Source organism: Odontesthes bonariensis, chromosome 12, assembly GCF_027942865.1.
Source record: "Odontesthes bonariensis isolate fOdoBon6 chromosome 12, fOdoBon6.hap1, whole genome shotgun sequence".
Classification (NCBI taxonomy): Eukaryota; Metazoa; Chordata; class Actinopteri; order Atheriniformes; family Atherinopsidae; genus Odontesthes; species Odontesthes bonariensis.
The window spans coordinates 23,200,796-23,213,397 of NC_134517.1; the positions used below are offsets into that span (position 1 = coordinate 23,200,796).

General features: G+C 40.7%; 1 protein-coding gene across 1 annotated transcript; it reads left to right on the forward strand.

Moving 5' to 3' along the window:
* Nucleotides 1-3,382: 3,382 nt before the first annotated feature.
* nr4a2a (nuclear receptor subfamily 4, group A, member 2a) lies at nucleotides 3,383-7,446 on the forward strand. The gene is made up of 8 exons (XM_075478725.1): nucleotides 3,383-3,536; nucleotides 4,001-4,102; nucleotides 4,272-5,140; nucleotides 5,619-5,748; nucleotides 5,913-6,076; nucleotides 6,451-6,653; nucleotides 6,822-7,000; nucleotides 7,096-7,446. The coding sequence occupies exons 3-8, from the start codon at nucleotides 4,274-4,276 to the stop codon at nucleotides 7,350-7,352; spliced, it is 1,800 nt and encodes a 599-aa protein (XP_075334840.1). The 5' UTR covers nucleotides 3,383-3,536; nucleotides 4,001-4,102; nucleotides 4,272-4,273; the 3' UTR covers nucleotides 7,353-7,446.
* Nucleotides 7,447-12,602: the final 5,156 nt, after the last annotated feature.

Sequence of the window (12,602 nt, forward strand, 5' to 3'; positions counted from 1 at the left end):
GTCCGCCTCTGCATCAGAAATATAACCTTAAACTGTATTAGGTACAGATGAAGCCATATATCATCTCCTGAGAGAAGCTCTGCAAAGTTCTGTGTGCACAAGCTCATCTCCGATGGACATAAAGTCAGCGGACATGTTTTCTGTGGTCGGACGAGTCCACATTTAAGCTATTTTTGGAAAAAGTGAAGTCTGGTTTTAAGTGTCAGAGATTATCCAGGGAGTCATTAGCAAAAGGTGCAAAAAACAGTGTCTGTGATGGCTTGGGGTGCATCAGTGATCATGGCATGGCCTACTTGCATTTGTGTAAAGGACAGCATTGAAGGAGAGGTCCGCGTTTATTTCAATAAAACAATGCCAGACCTTGTTCTGCAGGACTTACAACAGCATGGCTTCACTGAGACAGTGTGTGCTTGACTGGTCAGTTTGCAATGGCACATCATGAAGAGGAGACTTGGAGCATGATCTGCCAATTTCTTATTCAGTAAGAATGGACACAAATTTACTGAAACAATGAGTTCAGTTCCCAAGTGATTAAAAAGTAATTAAAAGGAAGAGTGATGTAAAACAATGGTAAACAAGCCTCTATCTCAACTTTATGAGAATATATATTGCTGGCATTAACTTTAAATGTGTTTGTATTTTCTCTGTTAAATAAAGTTTCATAGAATTGAACAAATCCCAGATTAGAGGTTTTGTGGCATTTTGAATGTTTCCCAAATTCTTGGAAAATGAGGTTTGTAGCCTAGATATTCAAACTAAAAGACATAACATGGCTGCTCATCAGAGGATGACTTCACAACTGAAAAGACTCCATCACGGGTCTGCATAAGGTGTACATTTTGCATCGTTGTAACAGAAGTCATAAGCTATAGTAATAAAACTGACCACCTGGCGTGGATCAAAGGCTAATTGGTGATTATGGAAGTGAACAATCTGAGAACCACTCGCAAACTGGAGGCAAATGACCTTTTCTGCTGATGTAACTTGGACCTTGGGAGTTACTTTTGGGTACCGGGTGCAGTTGCAGCCATTACAGCCCCCCACGTTGAGCCACAATACAGAAAATAGTTAGGACATTAATATTTTCTTTAGTTCCCACTGGACCCCTCATGGACTGGCACCTGCTGGGTTGACTGTTACTGAGATCCATAAGCATTTGGCATAGAAACAACCTTTTTATCCACTAATCAAGCTATCTTTAGGATTTTCAACTTGCAACCAAGATTTTAACTAATTAAAACTCCGAGCTCGGTGAGCCATTAAAAAAAAGATGGATCTCTCCATCTCTCTCTAATACACACACACAGACACACATGCACACAGTACTCACACATTACGACAGTTAATGTCAGTAAACATTTCCTCAAACAAAGTTAAAAGTATAATATCAAGAAACAACTTCTGTGTGATTAAAATAAACTCGTCATTTTCCAATGACTGTCAATTAACTGTGCGCATAAAGGGGAAGATAATTATTCCTCAGTAAAATGGTCAATTAATCTGCTAATTGTGTTTTCATTTAATTTCTAAATGGTAAATGGATACTAATACACACAGTGTGACCATGCAGCGATTTAGACAAAATAGCTGATTTTGTTTTGGACTACAGTGCGCACTACAATATTTTCGAATATGCAGCGGCTCATGAATGGCTCATGTCTGAATGTCCACTTTACTTATTGTAAAATTGAATTAATTAACCTTCCTTAGAAAAAGCCCGCAAACAGATTGCCTTAAGAAAATAACTAAGTGAGATAGAAATGGTTTATTAACAAATTAAGTTTACTATAACTTAAATGTAAACGTAAGTAAGGGGTAGATGTACTTAAATCCATGAAAAGTCAAATTATGCGAGTCAGGACAGCTACTGGACTTCAGTGTGAATTTGTTGTCATATAGCCCACCTGAATGCCCACATAGCCTTAATAGGATTCGGCTAATTACAAGTTTAATTGCAAGTAAGAGAAACTGGGTGATGTATGGCTGGTGAACAATAGCGTCCTCTAGAGGAGAGTGTGACTGCTAGAGGTGAGCGTAACCGTGGATACACATCCCATTCGCACTCTCTTATGGTATGCTGTGAGTACGGCGTGCTCCTTTAAGACTGATGGCTGCTGCGGTTTGTATAATAAAGCATTCAGTACACCAACGTCGTATGATGCAGCTGCTTTGCAGTGCTGGTTGTAGCATGTGAAGCCACATTTCACACCGCATCTGCTCTCTCTCTCTCTCTTGGGCTTTGCTGCGCAGACCGGTATGCACCCAGAAAGATTTAGGCCAACTCCATTGGCTGCAAGGTGTTGGTGTAAGATTACACTCCGATCAGTTATTTCATCGCGGCAGAACAATAAGGCATGAAGATTATTTTGGCGACTGCGTCAACTTGAGCGTTTTCTGCGTCACTCCATTCTGCCCGCTCCTATCACGCTTCCCTCTCTGGGGACTAAATTGGGTCCCTCATGACAACTGGCTACAGGCCCACTAATTATCCCCCCTTCCTCCTCCGGCAGCTCACCAACGCTATGAATAGGCAATCCACCTCGGAGACCCCACCCCATCTGAGGTCTAAATTTGGAACACAATTGAAAAACAAAAATCCTGTCAGAAGATAACAAAGAATAATATTGACCCTCGCTTCATTAGGCCTATTTCATACAAGAGTAGTGAGCCTGGCATATCAGCCTCATTGTGACATAACTGCGCCTGGATGTGCCAATGTACACTCATCTTGATTTTACACCAAAATTACGATAATATGGCTATAAATGAAATCCAATAAAGTCAGTAGGCGTGTTTCTACTTGTATTTCTGTGTGTTTTAAGACATAAATTATAAACTAAATTGCACTTTTTAAAAATAGTGACTGGCTAGAAACCATTACATGCAGATCTGCTGTAATCCAGAATGTGAAGGTGACAACGAACTGAATAGGTGAGTTTGCAGAGAGTATCATTCCTGCATGCGAATATGGTATAGAGAACAAAAGTGATTACACAATGACCAGGGAATACAACCACCAGACGAGCCTAAACGCATGATTTACTTTGCATACCAGGGGCACATACATTGAAATTACATCACATAGATTAATGCCAACCGAATACAAGCATGACGTGAGTCCAGTGCAAACACCAAGGTGTCTGAACTGACTTTAGGTGGGTTTACCCTCTACTACATCTCTGATAATGTCCATGTGGGAAGCAACACAGAGCGCATACCACAAGACAAACATACTCACCCGAAATATTGGGGCTTGAGAAAGTTCCCAAGCGGATTGGTCTGCGCCGGTGTCGACGCCGATGACGTTGTGCTGCGAAACACGTGGGCCACGGTATCCAGAGCTCACATAAACAAAGCCACATTGGCCAGGCTGGATAGTTGAAGCTCACGTCGCTGTCAGTGCTCGGAGTCACACGGTTTGCCTGCTTAGCGTTGTTGGTACCGATGCTCATGATTTGGAGCTTTTATCAAAATTGATGAATACCGTCTGCATGCTTATCGCATGGACTGAGAACCACCATCCTGATGTAAAAAAGGTAAGATTTACTGCGCTCCTTTTCTTTACACTGTCAGTGCGCTTGACACGGATCGACTTCTTCCAAACATTTTCATTTTATTTAAATGTTTGCTTTAAAACGGCATCACACAAAATTTGAGTCTGACTCTGAATTTTTATACATCGACTGTGCCTGCCATTTAATGCAAAAATATTCAGCTTCCTGCTTTTTCGACAAGTTCATCACTCGTGCGCAAAGTTGGTCTCTTCTTGCCGATCCGCCCGGCACTTTAAAACGCAACAAGAAAAGGGCGACTTTTGATGTCGACTTCCACGAAACACAGTTACGAGACCTGACTAAATGTTCTGTTGGAAACTGGTTGTTTTTTGAGCTGATGCGCATGCTGATTTTGACCTCAGTTAAGATCTTGCAATGTTTCTATTTGTTGTTTTATTTTATAATCTATAAAATAAAGTAAATGTCAAAGGTATGTGTTTTATTAGGGAAATATCCAGAACAGAGACGCTTTCTTCAATCCTGACACCCACACAACTCCTGACATTACCCATTTCAAGAGTCACCGGAAAACTGTCAGAAGACTTGAGGTAGGATATGGATAAATGATCAATCCTTCAAAAACACAATGCACGTGTCTTATAGTTTTATTCTATTCTTTAAAAAAAAGCTTTAATACAAGTAAAGGTGTTAAATAAAAAATATTTCCCCAGTTTTTTATTTGAAATTCTAACATATTTGTACCATTTTGGTTTTCAGCCATGCCCTGCGTCCAGGCTCAGTATGGATCATCACCTCAAGGAGCCAGTCCTGCTTCCCAGAGCTACAGCTACCACACCGCAGGAGAATACAGCTGCGACTTCTTAACACCTGAGTTTGTTAAGTTTAGCATGGACTTGACCAATACTGAGATCACAGCCACTACTTCTCTCCCAAGTTTCAGCACATTCATGGACAACTATAACACCAGTTACGACGTTAAACCGCCCTGTCTGTATCAGATGCCCCACTCTGGAGAGCAATCTATCAAGGTGGAGGATGTCCAGATGCACAACTATCACCAACAGAGTCACCTGCCGCCTCAATCGGAAGAAATGCTCGCTCACTCTGGGCCTATGTACTTCAAACCCTCCTCACCTCACGCCCCGAGTACACCGAACTTCCAGGTTCAGCCTAATCACATGTGGGAGGACCCTGGCTCCCTCCACAGTTTCCACCAGAACTATGTTGCGGCCACGTCTCACATGATAGAACAGCGCAAGAATCCAGTGTCAAGGCTTTCGCTTTTCTCCTTCAAGCAGTCCCCACCCGGTACTCCTGTCTCCAGTTGTCAGATGCGGTTCGACGGGCCGCTGCACGTCTCCATGAACCATGACAACCCGGGTGCGCACCGCGGCCTGGATGGTCAGAGCTTTGCGGTGCCCAGCGCCATAAGGAAACAAGCCGGTCTGGCCTTTCCACACTCCCTGCAGCTCAGCCACGGGCACCAGCTGGTGGACAGCCAAGTGCCATCGCCCCCGTCCCGAGGATCTCCGTCAAACGAGGGTCTGTGCGCGGTGTGTGGGGACAACGCAGCTTGCCAGCATTATGGAGTGAGAACCTGCGAGGGCTGCAAAGGATTTTTCAAGGTGGGCTGATATGACAGCAACCGTGAATGAGTGTTACTGTATTTACATGAACGATAGACTCTATCTTGTTATATTCATTCGCTGCGTCACGTGTTAAATTATGTCAAAAATTATTTGAGAAGTAATAAAAACACTTATTAGAATCACATTTTTATTGCAAGCTACACTTAACATCATTAAGGAACAGCTTTCAGTGTACGCACAAAACAACTGTATGACAGTCACACCTATCCACACACAGCTGACCTCAGAGGAACAAGTAAAATATGAAAGATCACGAATGTGTGTTTGCCGGTTTATTCTCCCTTGCTGGTTCGAACACCGTAGTCCCAAACATGAGATAACACTGATATTATATCGTTTTCATCTACTTTCTTTCTTTCCTATTTTCCCCTGCAGCACACATAGAGTTTAACACTCGTTTTCAAGCCTTGGAAAAGGGCCTAAAGACTGATGATATGCGTTTCTCTCTTTGCAGCGCACCGTTCAGAAGAATGCAAAATATGTGTGTTTAGCAAATAAAAACTGTCCTGTTGACAAACGCCGAAGAAATCGTTGCCAGTTCTGCCGTTTCCAGAAGTGCCTTGTCGTCGGAATGGTGAGAGAAGGTATGCTTAGGCCATTTACTTAATCATTTCAGAGCTGCAGAGTATACTTTATTCTAAAATATTAGGACTGACCGACTTCAATTGTTAACCAGTCCACATTTAATGTTTTGCGCACAACAAATTAGATGTTCTTATTTACTGGTTTTAATTTCCTCCCAATGCAGTCGTCCGAACGGATAATCTGAAAGGACGAAGAGGGCGCCTACCATCCAAACCCAAAAGTCCCCAGGATCCCTCTCCACCTTCGCCGCCGGTGAGCCTCATAAGCGCACTTGTTAGGGCCCATGTGGACTCCAATCCCTCCATGTCTGCTCTGGACTACTCAAGAGTAAGTAAAAACAACAGCTCCATAAATAAAACACATAAAGAGTGCACTAGAAAAGAAAAAAGTTGAGACACAAAAAAAAAAGAAAAAGAAAATCATGCAGAAGAAGATTAACGCCCTTTTTAAATGTAGTCCCGCAAAATTTACCACCCAGGAAGTTTTCTGTAATACATTGCAGGATTTCAAACTTTGTCACGCTTTTAATGTGGCATATTCTAAGTAAATTACGTTGAAATGCAGAACTTAATAAAAGGAAGACATGAATTTAATAGCGAAAAGCTCTCTCTCTCTCTGCCTCTTGGAAATGGGCATTTGCAATTTCACGGATTATATATTTTAAAGGACCTCATTAAGGCGCTGTTTAAATTAAATTCCAGTTCCAGGCAAACCCTGACTACCAAATGACTGGAGACAACACTCAGCACATCCAGCAGTTCTATGATCTCCTGACGGGCTCCATGGAGATCATCCGAGGCTGGGCGGAGAAGATCCCTGGCTTTTCTGATCTACCGAAACAAGATCAAGATCTCCTCTTTGAATCGGCCTTCCTTGAACTTTTCGTCTTGCGGCTGGCATACAGGTGAGGCTGAGTAATTGCTAAATAAAACAATCAGGGCTTTAGATAATCAGCAATTCCTCCTTCAAGCTTCATTGCTTTGGGCTTTATTAGCTGCCCAATAATTAGAAGGCTCTTAAATCCCCATTTATTGCCTAGCGTAATTAATGGCGTTTTGTTTTTTAATTGCAGGTCCAATCCAGTGGAAGGAAAACTTATTTTTTGTAATGGAGTGGTGTTACACCGACTGCAGTGCGTCCGTGGATTTGGAGAGTGGGTAGACGCCATCGTGGAGTTTTCTTCCAACTTGCAGAGCATGAATATAGATATCTCAGCGTTCTCCTGCATCGCTGCTCTGGCCATGGTAACAGGTGCGTAAAAGCTGCTGCGCGTGCCTTCAAATACATGTTAATCAAAGCAGTCATCAGTAATGATTTCGCTCATTTTCTTTTTCTAATATTTTCAGAGCGACACGGGCTTAAGGAACCCAAGAGAGTTGAGGATCTCCAAAACAAGATAGTCAACTGCCTCAAAGATCAAGTGACATTCAATGGCGGTGGTTTGAATCGCCCCAACTACCTGTCAAAACTCTTGGGAAAGCTCCCCGAACTGCGCACACTATGTACCCAAGGTCTGCAGCGTATCTTTTACCTAAAGCTAGAGGACCTAGTCCCTCCGCCAGCAATAATTGACAAACTTTTCCTCGACACCCTACCTTTCTGAGTCTGGCTCAAAGGCGAAACCTCAAAGAACTTCCAAAAGAAAGACTGTCCGAGTCAAACTTAACAGATTTGCAACGTTATTGTTTCTGATCCCCCCCCCCCCCCTCCTTAAAGGCTATTAGAACAACACTAAATAAGAAACCGAAGGGAACGGCAGAGTTTGGTTGCCGCGTAGGCCTTTTAACTCACTGCATTATGTTTCTTCGCCCCCTTTTTATTTAATTTTATTTCTATTTATTTTAAGTGCCAAACAAGTGAATTATCTCCGACAATTTCTCTTCAGTGGACGACACAAGTTAACCTGATCTTACTGTTTATTTAACATCGGCTCTACTGATCCATCCAGATGTAATATATGCCATTTATATATACAGTATATTTAAACACACACGCGCGCGCACACACACTCACACAAACATACAGTGTATATTATGATAGAATATGTGATGCCTCCAGTGCATCGGTTTATAACGTGTACAAAGTTTGTTATAATGAAAAGATTGACTTTTCTTTTCCTTTTGGACTCGTGCCTATGTGTTTCTGACAGGATCCCAAAAGTATCCGGATAAGACAACGCATGTTCCAGTTTCTGTTTTTCCTTCTTTCCTTTTCTTTTATAGGCACTTGCTGAGGTGATGTCTATATACAATATATACCGGACACTATGTAGTCTGCTAGATTTGATACAGATTCGTAGTTATGGCACTCCTTTTATGTATGACGCATATGTGGAAAAATATTTCATCTGTATAGAAAATGAGGGACCCATGGTGTTTGTAAAACTGTCAGACATTCCTTGTTTGTATGTGCTGTAAGTATTGTTGCTGTTGAATATAAACGTTTCTATATATTTATTATTTCTATTGCCAAGAGCTACACTAAGCATGGTGCAAATTTAAACGATTTCAAACCATCCAAATTCATGCTGAGCACGTTGTCTATGTTTTATGTCTTATAAACGTCTAGGTAGCTATGATTTAACACGTTTGGAACTGGGGGGAAAAAAAGTCCATCTTATATGAAGAGGTTCATGAGTGTGTGATATAGGCCCACATCGCTGGCATCATGATGTAATTACAACTTGTGTAACACAATCGGTGCCGAATTCAAAAACTTTAGAGACAAAGAAATATTTAATGTTTACAAATAAAACTTTTAAATCAATTCTTATCTAAATACTTTTTCTGGAATTGATACTATAGCTTTCTTTTGAAATAGACGTGAGAAACTGGCTCGACATTTTTTTTTCTCAAATTCAGACGATTTCATTTGTATATGTATCCTTTTTTTTCTTTTCTTAGCGCTCAGAGGCCCTTATTCAAACACGCGTTTGATAGTGGCAACAATAATAATGCCTATTTTTTCTAGTTGAAACTAAATGTGAAATTACGTATTTCTATTAAGCTAACGTGAGCTAAAGCATTTAAAGGCTATGAACATTTTGTTCATGATGGACTTGCATGTTCTTGATTTATTTCGTCTTAAAAACAAAAGTATTCACAGCTTTATAAACAAACATTCTCATAATTCCAGCATTTCTATCGTTTAAGTAACGCCTACACTGAGCGACTCCTGCAGTCACCTAAATTACATTTTCAAATAATTCTTATTAAAGGAATCAACTGCAAATGTTCTTCTGCATATTTGTAAATATTTCTGATATTTCAGTAGTGTAAAAAATAGCATTTCTATTTGTCCTCCCCTGGCTCATGAAACCTATCCTATTTTCATTCTTCTAATCTCTTTTTGTCTTAAACAAAAGACGGAGTAACAGCAGCTTGCATATGGGAACCTTAACAGAAAGCAGCTTACAATTTCACCATAATTTAAAAAGAAAGCAACCGATTTTATCATCCGGTCCATCCCTCCGGAAATTCTTTGCAGATGCACACGTCAGTGAAACTTAAACTTTCTCCCTCTGGACTTCTTTTTTTTTTCTTTACTTTTATTATTTAAAATAAGAAATCAGATGACAGCCAAGACCAAACTTTTCCGGCAATGCAGGTCGACCGAACAACTTGCAAGTGCAAAAAAAAGGAGGAAACGCATTCAATGCGCTTCTGAAAAAAAACAAAAACACGCCTGATTTGTGAATTGTGAAACCTGATTGCGCACAGGTAGCACTGCTATTTATTTAGCGTCAAAGCGCTCCAGCTGGCGGTGAAATTGACGAATTTCCGCAAACGAGATAAAAATTATGATGCTCAAACAGCAACTTTTCTCCTCACTTTCATTCCGTAGATGACACTCTTCCAATGGAGCAAGTGGTTGATGAAAGCGCAAAGTAATCTAGTTTGTTTTATTAGTTTAATAGTAAGCCTGTTATTACTGGACCCCTGGGGAGTCCAGCCCGGCGCCTCTGCTCTCTGCCTTCTCCTTCCACTTACTGGTCATTAAATGAGACAGGTAAAACCGACTAATGTGTGTCCTTTAATCCCATTTGCTGATTACTCTTATGCAACTACAATTCAAACCTCCTTTGCGCGTCACATCTGCAAACTGTAGACTGTAAACGCAGACGTAAACGTCATTTAGAAATGTTGACAAACCAGCAGTGATGGCCCGAACAAAGCGGAGCAGGGCCGCTGTCACAAAGCCTTTCCTTTAGACCGTCATAGAAGAGAAGTGAAGCCAGGCTCTGAGGCATGTCTGGGACTTATCCACATTTATCACACGATCAAGATGAAGGGAACAGCTTATTTTGAGAGATACTAGCAGCAGGCAATAAATTGTCTAAATGATGAGATCGTCACTGTAAAGTGCTAATTCCAAGGCAAATTGGGATTACATTCAGAACCAGTTTGCTGACATTTAGCAGATCTGTTGAATGGGTGCAGTACAATGTCACAAGTTTCCTCTGTTGACTCAAAGTACAGTTTTAAACATGTCTATCTCAATACAATAAAACATGGCACATGTAGCTCAGATTTCTGTCGGTGTTTGTGCATAATTACACGTACAAGAGGACTTTGACTAAACTCATTCGGGGCTTATTTCTTATGCGCACCGGTAAATCAGTATCAGTAAAAACATAGACAGGATTGTATCAGCATTAGTTAACAGACTAAAGGAAAATAAGGATTTTTTGCAGCTGTTCAGGCCTGTCTTGCACAAGCAGACAAACAACAACCACAGCCAGCAGGTCCTCTGAGAACAGAGCCTGTACAGTACATCCGCTCCTAAGTGCTTGTACACAAAGTGAGAAAGGCGTCATGTTATATAGCTGAGTCCCAGGCTCTCAGAATGCTGCTTCACAATTACAGCACCACTAGATACTACCACACACACACACATAAATGTATACCCACAGTGACATAGTGGATTATGTTGCACGCACAGCTGCACTTTTTGTCTTATTCTGTGATGCAGTATGACAGGGTAACATGTGTGGCTGTGAGATGGGTTTAAAGCACCGGTGTAGGTGCATTTAGTTTTGTGATCTATTTTAAACGATATGTTTTCATAGATTGTTTTAGTTGTTTTTGAAAAATACAATTTCATCAACTTTTTTTGTTGTAATCATCTACTTTTACTTTGGAAGTCCAGTATAGAAGTTGAAAAGTGATAATCTTGTTGCTTTATCTGATATGTTTGGTGAGTGATCCTTTGACCACTCAGCCTCATCACAACTTTGGAGACATCTGAGGAGACAACCGCACTAAAGTTTCTACCAGAGTTATGTTAAGCTGCATTAGAAGTTGTGTTATTCAGAGCACAAGAGTACAAGAGCAGACAGTGCTACATATCAGAGGAATAATTCTGAAGAGGCACAAACGTAATGCAGATGACACAAACTTATCTGTTACTGCGCATGCGTACATGTAATTGATGCACACAGCTTGCTTTGTAGTGGACACAGCAGCTGCGCTTTGGACAAATTTATCTCCTCTGAATTCAAATTTAGGCAAAGATTGAATTACACTTAAGCATAATCACTTGTTAACATTTTATGAATGACATTAACGCTATTTTGAGGTACAAAGTGGAATGCTTTTGAAAAATCTTGTGAGCTACTGACCTGTGGAAAATCCATGATGACGAAACACATGAAACCTGCCCTTTATTGTCTGGCTTTCCTTCTAATGAAAGTCATTATGGTTTCATTCCCTGTAATCTTCAGCGGCTCTTGGTTATATAACACTTTTCAATGATTCTGCAACATTTGATTCATTCAGTCCTCACTAGAGCTCAGCTTCACTTTTGTAAATTTTACCTTTCCCTCCGTGCAGGCAGTGAAGCACTTTGCAGTGCAAGCCTGCAATAAAACATGTTGATTACACAACTTATGGATCTCACAAGTACTGCCGACGACAGCTCTAAACAAAATGAATGAATAATGAGCTGAGTGATGGCCCCTCGGATACAACTGTCTATAGTTATATTGCTGTGACTATTTGATTTACCATATTGAAATGCTGATGATTGTCCAATAAATAATGCAAAAAGCTGATTTTCGAGTGGCGCGGCAGGAAAAGAAAACCACCTTGCATATAGATGGAAGGTGAGCCTTTCCTGTCCCTCTCAGCCTGTGGCCCAGAGCAGCTTTATCATTCATAGGACTCAACAGACAATCAATTCAGCAGCCATGTATGAAGGATGAAGGGATGCGACAAGCTGTGAATGATGAGAAGCCAAAAATCAAAGGCCTCAGTCCTTCTTAGCTCTAATGGCCATTACCAGCCCAGACAGCACCAGTAAAATGAGGTTAATCATTTGCCCAGCTCCTTTCAAAGAAGATTGACTGAACTTGATGTCTAGTCAGATCACTCATAAATATTTACCTCATATTAAACAGCTGTGCTTGCTCTGTTATTGCACATTGATTTCTGACAGATGCCATCAAATTATTGTTTCAAGTGTGGTCAGTAAAATCCATCAATGTAATGCTTGTACCAAGACTCAATTATGCTAACCACAAGAAATTAATAATGCATTGATACTGACAGAACATAATGGTGGAAAGGGGTTTCTTCAAATTTTTACTCAGAAATTTATATTTTGGGTAAAAAGAAAAGGACTTTCTGGGCAAATTAACATATAATCAACAGAGACCTTAAGAGTTTAGCACCTCCGATAGACGGGACATTTTCTGCCTAAATTAAATAGCCTCACAGTTTAGGGCTATACAGTTTAGGTTTATGGGAAAAGTATGTATCAGTATTGAACACATGGGCTCAGTCCTTTGACCTTATTGACAAAATGAAATCGGAAATTTCCTTTATAGAAGGAGTTAATGTTTCCTCAGGCAGAC